Source organism: Festucalex cinctus, chromosome 14 (genome assembly GCF_051991245.1).
Source record: "Festucalex cinctus isolate MCC-2025b chromosome 14, RoL_Fcin_1.0, whole genome shotgun sequence".
NCBI lineage: Eukaryota > Metazoa > Chordata > Actinopteri > Syngnathiformes > Syngnathidae > Festucalex > Festucalex cinctus.
This window is the reverse complement of record NC_135424.1, coordinates 2924156-2943025: the sequence shown is the minus strand read 5'-3', so window position 1 is coordinate 2943025 and position 18870 is coordinate 2924156. Positions and strand designations below refer to the sequence as shown.

General features: G+C 41.1%; 2 protein-coding genes across 8 annotated transcripts in view; one reads left to right on the top strand and one right to left on the bottom strand.

Moving 5' to 3' along the window:
* The window catches only part of rgs7a (regulator of G protein signaling 7a), a 61788-nt gene extending 47970 nt beyond the window's left edge, over positions 1 to 13818 (bottom strand). The window contains exons 1-2 of one of the 3 annotated variants that reach the window (XM_077496240.1): positions 13625 to 13818; positions 6471 to 6592 (exon numbers count right to left, since the gene is read on the bottom strand). In XM_077496240.1, the coding sequence (XP_077352366.1) occupies positions 6471 to 6488 (18 nt within the window). In that variant the 5' untranslated portion in view covers positions 6489 to 6592; positions 13625 to 13818. Of the gene's footprint in view, positions 1 to 6470; positions 6593 to 9485; positions 9778 to 12887; positions 13096 to 13624 lie in introns of those variants that run through there. The other 2 variants (XM_077496241.1, XM_077496239.1) reach the window with 2 other exon arrangements.
* Positions 1 to 17286, top strand: part of LOC144001700 (ubiquitin-conjugating enzyme E2 D4-like) — a 61848-nt gene extending 44562 nt beyond the window's left edge. Inside the window, exons 4-12 of one of the 5 annotated variants that reach the window (XM_077496242.1) lie at positions 7504 to 7528; positions 7632 to 7703; positions 7927 to 8013; positions 14470 to 14533; positions 15584 to 15615; positions 15983 to 16060; positions 16462 to 16567; positions 16733 to 16826; positions 16912 to 17286. In XM_077496242.1, the coding sequence (XP_077352368.1) occupies positions 7504 to 7528; positions 7632 to 7703; positions 7927 to 8013; positions 14470 to 14533; positions 15584 to 15615; positions 15983 to 16060; positions 16462 to 16567; positions 16733 to 16826; positions 16912 to 16957 (604 nt within the window). In that variant the 3' untranslated portion in view covers positions 16958 to 17286. Of the gene's footprint in view, positions 1 to 7492; positions 7529 to 7631; positions 7704 to 7926; positions 8014 to 13552; positions 14025 to 14053; positions 14106 to 14469; positions 14534 to 15583; positions 15616 to 15982; positions 16061 to 16461; positions 16568 to 16732; positions 16827 to 16911 lie in introns of those variants that run through there. The other 4 variants (XM_077496247.1, XM_077496246.1, XM_077496245.1 and 1 more) reach the window with 4 other exon arrangements.
* Positions 17287 to 18870: the final 1584 nt, after the last annotated feature.

Sequence of the window (18870 nt, the reverse complement as noted above, 5' to 3'; positions counted from 1 at the left end):
CAGACAATCACTTAAGGCGGGCGGTGCTGATTAGATCGTATGTGATTTAACTGCAAGCCCGTCTTCATTTTATCACTATTTGCACTCTTGTGTTCGCTGCAGCTCCAGTCTTTTTCTTTTTAGTCGAGCAGTCGACATTAATCGATTGTCAAATTAATCGACAACTATTTTAAGAATCGAATAATTGTTTGGTGCCGTTTTTAACTCATTCAATTCAATATTGAGCCGCAACAGGTCTCGCTATCAAGACGCTATCGTTGACCCTGCACGACCGGTGACGCGCATGCGCGGAAGATCCCGCCATCTTGGATCGCTAGCTAATACTAATACTTTACCTCAGAGAAAATAATAAAACAGCTGTTTATTCATTTTGGGAGTGAACGAGTGAGTTGTCAGAAAGCTGGTTTGTAAACTATTAATACAGTTTGACTGACCTATCTGACTGTTTTGTTGACATTCCCTTTAGCGCAGCACCATCTAATGGCTGCATGACGTAACCCCAGCCTCTACTGTAGCGCCTTATAGATGGAAAAAGTTTGAAAATATGTCATTCATTGCAGGTTATAGTGCGGAAAATACGGTACACCCTGAGAATATGATGTATAGAAAACGTGAGATAAATATTTGGTCGTGTGACGCGAATAAGGTCGATAACGGCAAACGGTGATGTCACTGACTTTTACGACGAGGCGGCTGGAAGGAAGGTGTCATAAAAAAGGTTAAGGTACAAGGTTACATGCTGTACATGTGACTGCATCTGCTTAAGCCCTTAAAACTCATTCACTGCCAGTCATTATAGAAAATGTTTACATTTCCAATACTCACGTGATATTACATTCAATAATTATATATAAACCGAATCTACCAAATAACAGAATAGACTCCCTACTTTTTGTCCCGTCCCGTTCTTTTATAATTGACAGCAGAAAAATGTAGGTTTGCCAAAATACAGCCATTTCTCCCATGGACTCTGAAACTGTTTATTTCCTATAAAATGGGGCAATTATGTCATCTACCGGTGGTTGGGCATCAGTAAAGTTGTTTCCAAGTTTGATATTTACAGTGGAGCATGCTCAGATTCGCCCCCATTTAGCACCGCTCTAAAAAATACAATTGACAAGTATACTTGTCAAAGGCAGTGAATGAGTTAAGTGCTTCAAGGGTGGGGAAGAGAATGATAGAAATCACAGGCCAGTATGCTCCTTTTACCTCATTTGCTGCAAAGCCGGCGTGTCACCGGGGGGACCGGTTACATCAAAAGCGATCCATATTGACACACGTGTAAGCACCAGAATGCAAAGCAGCGCGCTTTTTCCTTCATCGACTGAAGAGCGTGAAATAGTGGCGCTTGGAACAAAAACAGTATAAGGTACAGTTGAGGATTAATGGATCCGCACAGAGACGGAAAGCCAAAGTGGCTGCCGGGAGAACAATTACTGGATGCCCATCGGCAGCTGAGATGTAAAATATGAGTGGACTGGTGGGCTCTGCAGCCAGATACTTCACATTGATAATGCACATGTTTGAGCGCGACGCGTGATTGCGGTTGCCTCCCAAAATTGCAATCTTGAGAGATGCCGTTGACGAGCCGAAAATGGAAACGATAGAAATGAATCGAGGACTGCGTAATGCTTTGTAAATGCTGCTGAACCTCAGCGTACGAGTTGATTTCGTTCAAAAGCGACCACTGACGGGAGAAAACCGAACGTCGAAGCAACAAAAGCAAGTGCGATTTCTGGAGAAATTGCGTGGGAATGCTGAAAGTTGAATGCTAACAGCTGAATGCTAACAGCTGAATGCTAAGCTGAATGCTTATGAAGGAAATTGAACGATCCATTATGTGAAAATTACAACGTTTTAACCCGTAGGCCATATCTTATTTTGAAATGACTTGGTCAGAACTATCATTTCAGGGAAATTATAATCCATTTCCTGATGGAATCGAACCATCGAATGTACTCAAAAATGTGGTCCAGGCGGGTTTTGATCCTCTGTGGGTGAGGCAATAACTTTCCTTATTCAGATTCATGGCTAATGGCAGATTTATTTTTGAAACAGCACGCCAACGTGCCTTTAATCATTTCAGTGAAATTATACTGCATTTCCTATGATAATCAGTTGGTATACATTTATATCACTAAGCATAATTGCCATGGACATATTTCAGGCTGGCCTACAAATCGCGAAAATCCACCAATAATTGATGCTCATTATATAAATGCAGTGTAAAAATAATACTTTTTTGGAATTGTCATATGTGGGTTTTTTTAGGAAAACATTTAGCTGATTAATCGACTTGATCTGTTTTAAAATCAATCATCAAAAAAGTCAGTCACTGTTAAAATGATTTTTGCTGGTTGTTTTTCTTTAACAAGTGTCTGGACTCTTTTTCTGGCTCAGGCGTCCTTGAGGGGAACAGAAATCGCGACAGTGCTGATGTGCGAGGAAAAGCGGGTCAACACCTCGACTTGTCCATCCATTTTCATTCGAGGATAACGGCAGCAATGGACGAGCCGCGGCGGGAGCGAACTCGAGCGCGAGAGACGATACAGCTTCGGTCCTGCTGGAAGGACGGTTTAACGACCATCCGCTGTCCTTAACCGGAGAACTCGCTGTGCTCTTGTTCCGTACCTCCCAATGGTAACCATTGAGGAGATGGCAGCCGGCTGATGTCAACATTGAACGCAGTGTTTACGCAGTCGGTTCATGACATTTATGCGCAAGAAGGCAGAAGCATCTCTCTCTCCACTTGAGAATTTTTGTACATTTTTTTTTTCTCCCCGTGACGAGCGCGGTCCAGTCAGAGCGGGTTCGCCGCCTCGACTGGCATCTGAAAAGCATCTGGCGTCCGCCCGAGCGAAGAGCGCAGCCTTCCCATTGAAGTTTGACCCAAAGCCACTCCAGAAGCGGCGTTTTCATCCCCGGCTGCCGTCACGCCGTTCTCCCTTTTCATGCTGCCGTGTATGTAGGTCAGCGAAGTGCGCGCCATCACAAAAGGTCCGGCAGAAGCAAAGAGTCGGACTGTGCGTTGGAACGCTTCGTGGCCCAAACCCGCCCTTTTGAAGACACGTTTTCAAAAGGAGCTCAAAAGTGGACGAAGGATGCTTTGTTGCGGCTGAACTTTCTTTCAGCGCATGACTTTAAGATCTGTCTCGAAAGTATTTAATTGGATTTTACTTTAGACGCCCCAAAATGTGCCCGTGAGCAAGCCTTTCTGAAATTTCAGCAATGTACATAATAACCACCCGCACACAAGTTTCTTCAGCCTCGACTTGGCTGGCTAAAATCCGCCAATTTCAAGCCACATCCTGGACTACATCGTCTGAAATGAAAGGTAAGCAGAGCTGCAACACGAAGTTGTCGTGGTGTGCGCGCTGTACGCTGATCTGCGCACTAATCAACGTGTATTTTTTGAAGTGCTGCATCCATGAGTTAAAATGTTTTGTTTTGTCATCAGGGGCGCTTGGGGGCACAGCCTCCACCAGTTTGAAGCCACTTTCTTCATCAAACCCCTGAGCTCCGCCTCCAGTCACCACGGTAACGAAAGCTGGACTCAGATTTGGTTACGAAGTAAAGCTTAAAAATGGCTTGTAGACTGTTACCATTCTTGATTCTTGTATTTTCGCAAATGTACTCTATGTCACAAGCAAGTTATTATAACTGTAAACTTGGAATATATAACAATTTTAACTCATTCAATCTCAAAAACGTGTAAAGGGTTTTTTAATACTTTGTCTTTCCCTCCCAAAGATTTATTTACACATGTTTTATTTATGCAAGAGCATACAGAGGGCTTTGATGCAGCTTGTGACATGAAAAGGCGGCTTAAAGCAATGGTAGTTATTTAAAAAAAATGGCCAGCAGGTGGCAGCAGAGTATAAGAGATCAACCAGGGCCATGTTGCAACAAGCTCTTTTTGTCAGTGTTTTGACCAGGAATGTGAATATTGATGAAACTTAGCTATATTCTAATGCGAATGGAAATGGTTACAAATATACATTTTTCCCTGATGAAAGAAGAGACTCTAATCTTTCTTTTGGTGGTTTCCATGTTTTTATAGCAAGTGAATGATAATATATAACAATTACATTTGCAAAACCAAGTACCACCTAAAAACTACTTGGCTCTCCAGATGACTTGACTTGACGTGACTTGACTCTTCTTTATGACCCACTTTTCTTTGGCTAATTCCTGAAAATGATTCAAAACAGCAGTTCCTTTTTGTGTGTCACCCGCCCACCAAATCCCGTCCCGCACTGGCAGCACTACTGCCTGAACATGCAAGCGCGCTATCAAAAAAAAAAAAAAAGAAAAAAAAAAGTGTCAATCTCTGATATCATGCTAAGCGTATCCTCTTCCCGCCGTGCGGGTAGCAGATGGAACGATGGCGCTCGCTGAAGGGTGACGCGGACGAAATGGCGAAAGTCGACTCATTGCGCAAGTAAAACGAGAAAATGCTCACTTTTATTGGCCGCACCTGAACGTGAAGTAAACCATTTAACGGCCCATCAGGCAAGCGGTACGCGTTATCGAAGTACCGTAATACTGTAGATCGCGCTTCATTATGGAAGCCGACCATCTCGGCTAAGTGAATTTGACTTCAGCTTATACACGCCAGCAAGTCGGAGACTAAAATGGATCTTTTTTTTTTTTTTTTTGTAGATAATAAAGTCAGGGCCATCGGGGGGGAACAGAAGCCTCTCCTGTTGGCAGGGAAGCAATTTCCCCAAAAAATGGCTTCATCTTAAACGCATAAAAAGATTGCCATCAAATTGGCGGCGTGCACACTCTCGTACGTCTTTATGTCACATTATAGGTATTAAAATTAGAATTCCGCCTCAAGTTGGAAACATTTTATCTTCCGGCTACGGCTCAATCCTAAATCCGATTTCTCTGCCAACATAATACATACGCATGCTTTAAAAAAGAAAAAACTGAGGATTTAATTGGATGTTATTGCCTTTTGCCTTCATGTTCACAAAGATATTTCAAAACATGAAATCAATAAACGCAATCAAACGCACCCCGGGATGCAGCAGAGTCGAACATGCGACTGTTGCGTCAGGCCTTAATGGGTTAATTCATCTGTTTGATGTGTGAATACACTCTCCATAACGGCTCTCACATGCCTCCTCCATTAATGCAGGCAAAAAGTGTCGACCAACATTGTTAACCTGTGTCGGCACGCGCACTCTTTAAAGCCTTGACGTTTACTGTCCAATCAGCTACAGCATCAGCTGATGTTGCAATATCGCCAAAATTAGCAACGTCGGAGCGTTGTGTTGGAAATGCGCTGAGTATGGCGACAAACAAACTCAAAAATCTGCAGCGGATGGACGGATATGAATCCGATGCATCAATATTGGATGCTGCCGTATCAATAATGTATCACAAAGAGATAAGGTGGAGATGCATTATATATACAGGGTGCTACAAAATATATTTTATAGGCTAATACAGTGTTTCCCAAGCTTTTAGAAAGCCGAGGCACACATTTTACATAAAAAAATTTAAAAAAAAAAGTCTCGCTTGCCATCAAAGAAGAAGAAGCACTCGAAATAGTTCCTGATGACGATCTCGTCTCAATTCCGTACTCAGTGTGAAATCTGGGTCAAATCTACTTATTCTGTTTTATGAAACAGGTAGAGACGCACCTTACTACAGGGGTGTCCACACTTTTTCATTTGAGGGCCACGTCCAGAAAATCAGAAGGACGCAAGGGCCACATAATGTTATGAGGAGAAATTGTGTTTTGTCCTAATAATTGTACAAATAATTTATTTGTGCTTGTGCATATTTAGAAAAATGCTACAGTATAAAAACCAATTTATTTGCAATATGGCAATCGGGGTTATTATAGTTTTGGAATTTTTCATTGTAGTTTTTATTAGTTTTCAGGGTGGTTCTGTTGGGTTTCATTAGTTTAGTTCTTTAAAAAAAAAAATGATTAGCTCTTCGTATTCGTGTACACCTTGGCCTCTTGGGGGCAGTGTGGTGCCATACTTGCATGGAATAAACACACAAAGATAAAAAGAGTAGAAGAAGAAATGTGTGCATGATCTTGATTAGTATAACTCATTATCCACAAATTATGACGAATATTTGCCTTTGAATGTTGTTATATTACGTAACTGTATGTAATCGTCCAGAAATTGTGTGTGAATTTTTGTCTTTTGAAGGAATATCACTCCCAGAATTCCATGCTAACTTTCTTTAGCCTGTCAATGGCATTTTACATTGATTGCTAGCATTAGCACTGGTGATGTTTCTAAAACAAGTCATTTGAATAATTATTTTTGTTGTGCGTTTAGTTTTACAGTCAACTCAAACTGAGTGTCGTTAAACAACCGGGGGTGCGTTCACCACATAAGAACACAGTTTTTTTTTTTTTTTTTTTATTTGATTATAATGTTGTTATGATTGATAATAAAGCCCTTGTCAGGTAGCACACTTGGCATCACGTCACTTACCTTCCTGTAAACGATCATATTGGGGACTCGTCCGCCACCCCGTTGGTCCCCTGCCCGCCGCTGTTGGTCTGTGCCATCTTCCACTTATGAGTCTCTCTTCCACAGGAAATGTCAGGTGCTTCCTGCGGTGGACAGAGCGGATATTTTGGAGTCACGGTGGAGCCAAAAGGCCGTCTTGCCCTTACCTGGCCGCACGGAGAAACGCCGCACCCTCGCCCGGGATCCTGTTTAAACATATCTGACATTTACACGTGGAACAAATGTGCTGCTCTCTTGGCTGTCTGTGCACCTGCTCACGAGGGGGGGGGTCTACTTTTTTTTTTTTTTTTTTTGCAAACTGTCAGGTCAGGACAATTCTTGGAGGAGGAGGCAAAAAAGTTCATGCAGGAAATGTAATGAAGTGCAAGTTAGTCTGCCCTCGGGGTTCCTTCTGCCCTAAGACGCTTTCAGCATTCACTCATTGTGCGGAACATACTTCCTGCTTTGTTGACATTGTGGCATGCGGGTCAGCACTCGAGGTTCTAAATTAAGAGGTGTCCGAACTACGGCCGGGGGTGGGGCATTTGCGGCCCGCCGTCCATTTTTTTAGTGGCCCGCGACATATGCTAAAAATGGCATTTGACTCAGTTCAAATAAAGTAAAAACAAAAATGTTTGGAGATGGTCAAAGTAAGAAGGGAAGGTGTCGAAAAACACGAGTGCTATTAAAGGTTATTTTAGTTCACTAAAACGAAAAAACAAAAATTAGTTAAATATCCCTTTAAAAGCATCACATCTGTAAAAAAAAAAAAAAAAAAAAAGTCAGGTTGATTTCCATTTGTGCAGTTCTAGCACCCTCTGGTGGCTAGTTTTTTTTGTGCAATTTAATTTTCATTGGGGATGTTTTGGCCCTTTTCTGTTTAAAATCTACGCTAATTGCCAAATGAAGGGGAACGGAATATGCGTGTGAACCGAGTCAATTTGCGGTCACAAACAGTTTTTTTAGTTTTTTGTTGTTGTTTTTTTGGCTATGGATTGAAAAAGCTACTTTTCAGGATACCACTGCATCAAAGCCAAAAGGTAAGTAGAGCTGCATTGAGCTAACAAATTTGGATTGTTGCTTGGAGTGAAGTGTTGTTTCAAGGAGTAGAAATGTTTTTTTAAAGGCTTTTTTCCTCCCCAGGCTCAGTTTCTGCCAGTGGAACCATCTTGTCTCGTTCAACCCGGCAACACAAGGACACGACGCCTGTTTATGGTGAGCAAGCGTCTCCCAATCTTCATTGAGCCAATCACATGCTTTTTTTTTTTTTTAATGATTAAAAGAAAGTATGTACACTGAAAAAAAAAAAGAATGTTTTGACTTCAGTTCATTCACAAATGTTTAATTCGCTTTGTTTAGTTGAACACAAAGCTGTTATCCAGTTTGAATGGCAACAGGTGTCTCATACGCAGCTTAAATTGTACCTTTTGTCTTTTAGCGGGGAAAAGTATTGAATTGTTCTGCCAGTCTCAAGACGTCGCCGGCGCAAACAACAATTTTTGTAAAGAGATCGTTTGCACACCAGGTATGTGACACTGGAAAATTTGCCTCTCAAATACAGTGGTTGGGAATCACTGATTTAGTGTGTACAGAAACACACCCTCCCCTAAACTGTGGGAGGTGGAAAACTATTCAAAGTGTTTTGATAGAGTTTCTCGATATCACAGATTTGCACCTTTTATTGGTCCGCTGTGATAAATGTGCTCACCTTGGCCCCAAGGTGCCACAAATGGCTCCTACGAGCAAAAAGCCTTAAAAGGTCAAATCTAACAAGGCCTGAATTGACATTGAAATGTCTGAAAACGGAAGTCAAGACAAATATGATTTATATAGCCACATTAGTCTGAATAGTAATTCATATTGCAAAATATGAATTTAGCAGCAAAATCCAACCAGTTTTCACCCATCTCAGGGGGCGGCCATTTTGCCACGCGCTGTCGACCGAAAATGACATCATCACAGTTGCTCAGGAACAACCAATCACGGCTCAGCTGGCGAATGTCACATGACCCAAATTCAGAAAACGGGTTTAACCCAAAACATTCTTTCAAAAACAAGGATAAAGCCCATTTTTTTCCCTGTGAAAAATGGGGGTTAGCTAAAAAATATTTTTTCATATGTTTAGAAATTATTTCTTTAAATATTGAAAAAAAAAAAAAAGTCTTTTGAATATGTGAACCAATTTCTTCCGAACCGCAACAGGCCAACATGGCTTCTAAACGACATGCAACGCTTGCCTCTCATTAGGGATGCATCACGTCATCTTACTTCTTTGACACCAACTCCTATTTTCGACATTGACTTTGGTGCAACGTAGTGGCACAAACACGGCAAATAATGGCGGATTTTGGAGTGCCGTTTTCTATATTGCTTATCGTGTTCATGGTCACATGCTGACATTAAAAGGCGGACGACACCCTGGATTGGTCGCCGGTCAATCCACAAGGCACTTATAGACAAACATTGGCACTCACGCCATCTCTGAGTGTGAACTGAACCCACACGGCCTGCACGGAAGTCAGACGAACGTTTCACAGTGATCGACCATCGATATAGAAATATTTTTTCTAGTCTTGTAGAATCCCCCTAAAAAATGTCTTGGCAAAACATGAGCGCAAGCGACTGAAGGCAGATGCAGTCGAAACAGCACATCGTCCCTGGAGGAGGTCCTCCACAATGCAGCTTAGACACAGCAGCCACTCGGGGCTCGCGCAGGCAAATGTAGCGTGTGCAGCTTTTTTTCCGCTCCGTCGTCATTGCTGTTATTTTCCCTGCCTGGATATGAAAAAGCATGCGTGCAAAAAAAAAAAAGAAGAAGAAGAAGAAAGAAAGAAAGCACGAAGTGGCGCATGCATGCGAGCTGCTCGTGCATGAGGCCCCCCTTGTGTGTCTTGGGCAGCACCTTGGACAGCGACCAACAACGCCCCTCGTCCGCGCGTAAATACACACAACACGTACAACACGAGGAAAAAGCAGGCAAGGTGCGAGACGTTTCACCTGAAAAATCGCGCAGCACCTCCTCCCAAGGCTGGCGGGACCCGTGGATCGGGACGTGCTTGGTACGCCGTGCAACCCAAGCTGGCCTTGAGCGTTGTCAAGCGGCGCGCTGAGGAACGCGAGGCGGGCTCATCGGCGGCTCCAGGACGCGGACGTTCATTCGGCGGACGACTCGCTCGCTTTCACTCTCTCGCTCTCCCCGACGACAACTCGCCGCGCTCCTTTTTCCTCCCCGCTATGCTGCGAAGCAAGCGGGCGCGCACCCTGGCGGCGCCGTGCACGCGCATCGATCCGCGACCAATCGCGTGTGCGGAATAAATTGCGGCCCGTTTCGAGGAACGTTGCTCAATAGAATTGACCTATGTCACGTTTCAGTGCTTGCTGGGGTCATTTTGAACTACAAATCGCGTTGCATAGATAAGCAATAGGTTTGTTGGATCTGAAATGAATTGATTAGTGATTCCCAATCACTGTAATGTGAGAGATTTAGTGATCAGAGGATGAACAATTATTTACCAGCCTACAAATAATGTATCTGTGTTCACAGCATCTCGCAAAAGTGAGCACACCCTTCACTTTTGCGCAATATTAATTCTGTCTGTTCATTGGTTAACACCGTAACAATCACAGCTGCATAAATGTATTGCTCCCTCAAAATAACTCAAAGTACAGCCATTACCTAGTGTCATGTGACATGAGGTGTGTTGTAGTTGGTATACTTTACACAATCGGATCGGCTGGATCGGGATTGGACGATACTTCGCATTTTGTGCAAAATTGGTGTCGACAGTCGAGTCAATATAAACGTTTATTAAATAGGTCAATTGCGCCATCTTCGGATCGAATCTTGATCGATTATCATTTTTTCAAGCATGATTACTGATCGGTGATTGTGTAAAGCCGAATATGTTTCCAAACTGACAAACTTATCATCTCACTGTATACATCAATAATAATGCTCAAAGATATACATTATAAAATTAACTTACACTTGTCACTTTCTGTATGCGTAAAAAGCAGGATTGAAGAGAATATTTCATTTTCAACAAAAGCTAGCCCGTGCTGAAACACTTCCCGTGTTTGCTCTTCTCTCATCAAATTTCAATCTCAAATTTAATATTTTTCCGCCATCTAGTGGTCGACAGTAGAATTTCATCCAATGTAAACAAGATCGAAATAGTTATTCACTGTACCAAAAAATAAATGCATCTGTGAATTAGCGAAAGTATGAACATTGAAATTGTGCTGCAGGTTTATTGTAAATATAACCGATAATCTGTATGCTAATGTACTCATATACGTCTGTATTGTAATTATGTTCTCCTAAGTTCGTAGGTTCCAATTCACCACCAAATTGCTACACAATACAATACATTGCCTCTCGAGGAAATGAAACCACCCATCCAGTGACCTGTGCAAGGTGGAATTAATTCCACAGCTGCCAGCTCCGTTATTAAATTGCGTCTTGTTATTATACTGAGTATTATTATTATAACGCACAAGCCATTTGCAACGGCGGCGTACGACTGTGTGTGCTTCGAATTCACTCACAGACCACAACGTTGGGTAGATTTGTTTAGAGACGAGATTCTATACATGCATATTGTGCCCCCCCCCATCCCCCACCCACATATTTTATACAAATCATACGATTAATGTAAACGCACAGTAATGTTTCATTACCAATGACAACCAGAGAGAGTGAAAGCATGAAACGAGGTGAGCAGCTAGTCATTATTGACAACTTGACAGTCTGTGTTGCTATGTGTGTGTTGACGTCTATTTTGTTTTTTTTTTTAATCATAAAAAGCGGATACTGTGTTAACTAAAACTACAAATTGCAATCGCAGTCGTTTCAAGGTGTATAACTAAGCTACGCTAATCATCATCTATAACGTTTCCCATGACATGTTAGCATTAAGCTAGCAGACTTTAGTTGGACGAAATGACGTGGTTTGGGTTAAACAATTTGGGGTCTTACTTTAAAGCTCAACTTGGAGTGACAAACAAAAACTTGAGGCCAGTACACATGCCCTCTTTTTTTCGGCAAAAACACATGTTTAAGAAGTTCATTAAAAATGTGTTATACTCAAAAATAAATGTGGGTAAATGGAGGGTCCAACGTGTTCACTCAGGAAAATGCACTATATAAATACAGGATGTATACCCATGAACTCCTTCTCAATCTACACTTCTGGGCTTCTGTTAATGTGTGGTGGTGATTTTTTGTTCCTCTACCCAGAACTTTTCTGATGTCCTTGTATTTACACCTGGCATTGAAGCTGAAGCTAAGCTAAAGGCTAATGGCTAAAGGCTAATGTTTTGAGCTATTAACCCTGTCAGCGATCGCTGAGTGCGGTCAGAGGCAAGGGCCGTGAACGTTGAGCTCGTGTGGGTTGAGCCATGGGAGGGGTCCATTTTGAATTGTTTGTTTACAAACAGAAACGGTCAAAACTCCGGACCTCGCCTTTAACGCAGCGGACTTCGCCTTTTTATGACCTCAATTGAGAATTTTTGGATCTGTTGCAATAAATGAATTTTTTTTCTATATAAGCAATTCAAAAGTCAATTTTCCATAATATGAGTCCTTGAAGAAATGTCCATCTCTGTGTCAATATCTGCATTTTTATCTTTGTAAAGACAAAATTGCCTGTGAATGTACAATTTTGCTCATCAACCCCACAAACCTTCCCTTTGAAACATTTCATAACGGATTCCTTCTGCCGTCCTGGCAAGAGACGTCGATGCAAGTATCTTTCTCTGACCTATGATATTGATTTAGTTTGGCTTAAATGTGCACCAGCTGGCACTGCTGTGCACAGGACGCACTCACGTTTTTGAACTTTACTTGCAATCTTGTTAACACATCCTTGCACTAATATTGGCCATGCTCAATCGGTAGATTTCATTCATGTTGAGATGTAAGTGCATTGTATGTCACATCCGGATGGGAGTGTATGCATCGTGAATGAGTCAATGTTTTTTTTTATTGGAATAGTTTCCTATCATCGAAAGGAACTTCTTTTAGTTTAAAAACTTTCCAAATGAACTGCCGTAACAAAAACAAGGTCTAGGGGCAACTTCATCCCTCATTCATATTCTTTAGCAGAATTGGAATCCTCCAAAGAGAGATGGTGCAAATATTTTTGCAAAGGAGTTGATTAGACAAGGCTGTTCCTCAAACCGGCGTGATTACGCTCAGAAAATATTCTGAATTTGCAATGTGCTGTTTTGATTCTGTGCGAATATCATTCCGTTTGAACTATGCAGGGCCGTTGGAGCGTGAAAGATTGCAGATGTGACCCCCCCCCCCCCCCCCCCCCCTTCTCCCTTATCTAGCGTGTTTATCGCCTGTCCTCTGGTTAAAGCTTTCGTACAGGTGGACCTGAATATTCAGCTCACCTGGTTTTCTCCGTGAGCTTCATCACGGACACGCCAATGAGGAGGTTACATTGTTTGTCTAAATTGGCCGCAAGTGGTGGGCTTCCCGCCTGCTATGTTGCGGGTCAAAATGACCCACTTTCAAGTTAAAGCACAAAAAAAAAAAAAAAATATTCACTTTTCTCGATGAAACTAGGCACCAACAGACAAAGTACTTGAAAGCTGAACGCAATTATTACCTATGCATGATCATTTGTTTTTCATGCATAATAAATCATGATCGACAATAGTCTGCTCATTTCAATCATAAATCTGCTTTGAAGGTCAAGTATTCATCATAAAGGGTATTTTAGGCTAAAGCATCACATTTTAAAGAGCACCTCCGGGGCTGTGAAGGCTGCTTTGATGGATGATTAAGCAAAAGGCCACAAAGCTACAGAGCACCTGCCCGCTAAAGCTTGGAATTATTATTATTATTATTATTATTATTATCATTATTATTTACTTTATATGATAGTAGTAGTAATAATAATAATGTCTGAATTTCCGCCACGTCTATTTTTGAATCAACTTAACTTCCATCCATCCATCCATTTTCTTGACCGCTTATTCCTCACAAGGGTCGCGGGGGCTGCTGGCGCCTATCTCAGCTGGCTCTGGGCAGTAGGCAGGGGACACCCTGGACTGGTTGCCAACCAATCGCAGGGCACACAGAGACGAACAACCATCCACACTCACACGCACTCAACTTAACTTACCTATTGAAATGTAAATTACGGCCTCACAGAGCATCTTTTTCAACTAATATACACATTTACTCTAAAGAGCTTCTGTCAGTCTTGGCCAGGCATAAAAAAGGTGTTTTAATATCAATAAAAACAACTTATTATTTACTTGTTATTTAAAGGATTTAAAAAAAAATCGTACGTGGGCGTTATGGCGAAGCAGTCAAGCGCGGTCCCTTTAAGACAGACTTGCCTCTGAACTACATTTCCCACAATGCACCGAGCTCAAACAAAAAAAACGCAGAAACAAAGGAGAACCAGTTTCGTCGGCGTTAAGTAAGCTTCGTTGTTCTTTGACATTTGAAGCGTTGACACCAAAATCTCCCGTAATCTACACTTACCACTTGTCATGGCGTTGAAAAGAATAAGGAAGGTGAGTTTATTCGTATCGCCTCTTGTTTATTTAATGTATCAAAATGGGTCGCCAGGAAACGTCGAGAGACTGACACATCCGGTATTTTTTTGCTAACGAGTTTAATATAAACATTCAGGTGGTGGGAGGAATCAACTTTTATTTATTATAAGAGCAATCAAAGTGGATGTGAATTGTGCTGGCCTGACAATCTCAACATTTATTAAGTCATCGGACTGTTTCAACACGAAGCTAACTTAGCAACCAGCTAGAAGTTAACCTAGCAAAGGGGTTTAAAGGAGTCGTCGCATGAATTTTCACTTTTAGTTTGATCGTAGTTAATTATTTTATTTTTTATTTTTTTAACACACCCATTCGCCGGTCGTCACTAGAGGTTAACGTAATGTCCCACGACCAAATCCTGCATGTGATACAAAACTGCCTCTGAAATTGTGTTTTTTGGTAGGAATTGGGTGACTTGAAGCGAGATCCACCTGCCTCATGTTCGGCGGGACCCGTCGGAGACGACCGTGAGTATGCAAGACACAAGTTTGTCGTTTTTTGGTGCTTGGCAGACGTGTGTGTAAATGATTTGGAACCTGCCTGTTTAAAGGACTGGTAGTGCTGAGTGTCAAACTCCTAAAAATAAAAGGGAAAACGCATCCCTGCTTCTTCAAATACTGGACTTTTAATCAAAAGACGCACCATGGACACAAAAGTGATCAAGTCAAGGCATTGCTGAAAAGCTCATGGATGTGACTTATCGTCCAATAGCGTGGCTCTGATGTAATTCCATAATCCAATTGACATAGTATCCAGGATTGACCTCTAAACTTTTGAATGCACTTGTCCAACAGTGTTTCATTACATTTTGCACAACTTGCTGATCGCAAACAGGAAAATACCCCAAATTCAGTGTATGTAATACAATTCTACTTATTTCTGTGACTGTTGTAGTCTATCTGTAACTCTACAGGATCGCAATCTATTGACAAAAATGTATACTTAGAAAAACTGTAAAGCACTATAAGCTCTCAAATTTAAATGCTGATTACTTGACATCTGTAAATGATACCTGAAACCAAATTGAAAAGGGAAGTGGATAGTCGACAGTTTAACGCCCTGCTGTCTCGGGCGCGAACCTAACAAGGCGCCTCGCCTTTGTTTTGGACCTCAACCGGAATCTTCCATGACGCTGATCTTTTGCCGTCAAGCCGGTTGGCGATCAGAAAGTGGTCAGTGCTAGCTGCTCCTCCGCTAACATGTTGTAGAAGGAGCAGGACGTTTTGACGCCATTTTGTGGTATTTCAGAAAGCATAAAAATAAGCTTGAATAGTGAGATTATTATTATTATTATTTTTTTTTTAGTGAATTATTGTTGGTTAGGGTCCACGGGGGGAAAAAAAGTATAGTTGCTGCCGTTCACTGTAATTTCTATACGCTTGCCGCTACTATTTGCATTATACATTATACGTTTTTGTACAGTAGCAGAACCTTCAAGATGAACCTTCCTTCATGATCTCCGAAAGAACTTCACTTGGACCTTTTTAGTGGCTTAATGACCTTTTTGTCTTCCGTAGTGTTCCATTGGCAAGCCAGCATCGCAGGACCGGTGAGCTTTTTCTAGATTTCATTTTTTTTTGTGTGTTTCCTGCATTTCCTTTAGACATGCTGCTTCTGGATGTGTAGCAATAATAGAGCTTTATGTTGACTTTGCACTGCAGCAACCCATTTTTTCCAGTTAAAAAAAAAAAAATTAGCCTGGCAAACTCGGGCTGCTCCATTATGAAAAAATATAAATGTAATTGAATTTCGATGAATTGCACAGCCCTATGGCAAACTGTGTCGCAGTGGAGCGTATGGAGGCTGTGACATTGTTCAGATAAGAGCAAAAAAAAAAAAAAAAAAAAGTCTTCTTTCTGATGTCTTCAATGGATGTTAAATGCTAATGAAAATGTTTGCTTTCCTTCCCGTCTCAGAACGACAGCCCGTACAATGGAGGAGTGTTCTTCCTTTCTGTCCATTTCCCCACAGACTATCCCTTTAAACCACCCAAGGTAGGTATTTTTATTTATTTTTTTTCATCTCACATATTGAGCTGCATAGAAGATTTTATTATGTTAGGAATCGAGCGCAGGTAACCGTGAAACCTCAAAATGTCTTCATACAATCAGCTGCTGTATTTCAAAGACATTTTTATTTATTTTTTCCCGGAGGAAATAATGGAAACTGGATTCAACAACCACGCTGGGGTCAAACTGTCACCAAGATGCAGCCTTGATTAAATTCACAGGCGCCATTTGAAGTTATAGTTTGACCTCCCATGTTATTGTCTGGGTTTGAGAGATACTTTTCATGAAAGTTTCACAATTGGAACGTTCGAGTTTTTTGAGGTCCCATTACATTTTAGTGTTCTATGTCCAACATTGAACCATTTGGATTTGTGTCCAACCTGCAGGTGGCTTTTACTACAAAAATATATCATCCAAATATAAACAGCAACGGTAGCATCTGCCTGGACATACTAAGGTCGCAGTGGTCGCCTGCCCTAACCGTGTCAAAAGGTATGTCGACGTTTGCTCATATGGATTCAGTCTTTTTTTTTTTTTTTTCTCATTATATGACGAAAACTTGCGTTCAAAGTATTTACCGTATGTAGACATATTTTAGTTTTTTAGTTTCAATAGCTGATGACTGAATTTTAACGTGCTTGTTGCGTCTCGTTCCAGTGTTATTGTCCATCTGCTCTTTGCTCTGCGACCCCAATCCCAACGACCCCTTAGTCCCCGACATAGCGCACACGTACATATCGGACAGACAAAAGTAAGTGTGGAATGTTTTTGTCGTAAACACTCAAACCTCTATTTTTTATTTTTATTTTTTAAACAATTTGTACTGTTCCATGCAGGTACAACGACACGGCCAAAGAATGGACTCGGAAGTTTGCGATGTGAAGGCAAGTCCAGTTTGAGCATCAACATTCCCCTGGACACCTCAAAAAAAAAAAAAAAAAAAAAGTGCTTTTGCCACCACACTGGTTGTAGTTTATGTCGGGAGCACTTTTACGACTCAAACTTGACATGGCCCAATTTGTTTATTCTGCTTGAATTAAATTGGAGTTATTTTTATTAATGATATTAGCAATGATTTATTATACTTTTGAGAGATTTATATTGAGAAAAAAAAACTATGCTTATTCTCCTTTACATTAAACACATGGAAATTTGAGTTGTATTTGATTTTGTTGCACTATCAAAAAAAATAAATAAATAAAATTCCTGCATGCTGGTTATAACTTTGGTGAGCACTAGGTGGCAGCCTTGACTTTTTCTCCACATGCCTCAGGCCATTGTTTGCAAGTAGTGAACAGATCAACACAGTGTTTATGTTTATGAAATATTCATGTAAAAAATGATCTACACGGTTATTCAGTAGGGTTATTAATAAATTGTTTTGCTGTTGCTGTATGTAATATTAGGGCTATTAAATGTAGACTTGTTTTGGCATAGCAGGGAAGGAAGCAAATATATTTTATGGTGAAAAGTCACCATTTCTGAAGCTGCGGTACATTGTTTATGCACAAAAAAAAAGGAAAAAAAAATGTGGATCCAAATTGACAACTATGGTATTTGATGGAAGGCAATTGCATTTCCAAATCGGTGATTTATCGATCCGAGTTATGTGCTTCCAGAAGATGGAGGCGGGGCCGTGCTACTCGCCTTCGATCAGTGCAATGTATGACAGCTCATTTTAGGATCAATTGTTGAACTTTTCAAATGTGAATTTATTTCAAGGTTGCCGCAGATCCTTGCAAGTAAAACAAATCTTGAGGGTTGTTATTTGCCTGAATTTAGAAATGAAGGGAAAAACAAAAGGCAAAACTTGTTTCTTCTTTCTATAAACAGATGGGTGGGAGGGGAAAAAATATATTAAAATCAGATTTTGTGGAGAAAAAAACCCAAAACGTTTTCTTTAAAGTCATATCAGCCGGCGCCAGATCAGTCATGACCAAATGTCTCCAATGGAATCAAAATCGGACATAAATCACACAAAGTGACAAGATGCAAGACGGTCCAGTTTGTTGGCGGGTGTGTTGAGGCTCGCTGAAGGCATGTTTTGTTTTGTTTTGTTTTGTTTTGTTTTGCTTCAGCTTTTGCAGTATTGCTTCCTTTTCCCCTCTCACAGGATGTGGATTGTTTCCTCTACAGGCCAATAAAGACGCTTGCGTGGTGGCTTTGCCTAAAGAACGCAAGAATGCGTTGAAACCATCTACCACCAGCACTATTTTGATAGCTATATACTGTACTAGTATGTCCTCACTACTAGTAAGACAATTTTTCATACTAGTCGTACAAATGCACCTGTTAATGTTTCTTTTCATTACTGTACGCTAGTAACCATGTTACTAGTGCACTAGGACTGCTAGTAAATATAGTGCTTCACAAGTTATACTAGTAGTGCACATGTCAACTAGTGCACAGTTTTGCCACACTAGTAAGTTGTCCTACTAGTACACCAAAGTTGGCCTAATGTGCGGAAATGTTTATAGAAATGAAAACTAGGATGACTAGTTTTTCCACTGGGAAAAACTAGTCATTTAACTTGTGCCCAGAATGGTCTTACTAGCGGTTTGTGTACTAGTAGTACAACTGCATGTTGCTAGTAAGGAAAAAGTGTGCACTAGTTAATCATGTGCTTCTAAGTACTTAAAGCACTTCACCACATACTAATAGTGCACAGAAATGAACTAATGCACCGTTTTGCCTCACTTGTAACATTGTTGTCCTACTAGTATACCAACGTTGGACTGACTACTAGTGAACCAAAATGTGTATAGACAAAAAGCTGGATTGACTACTTTTTCCAC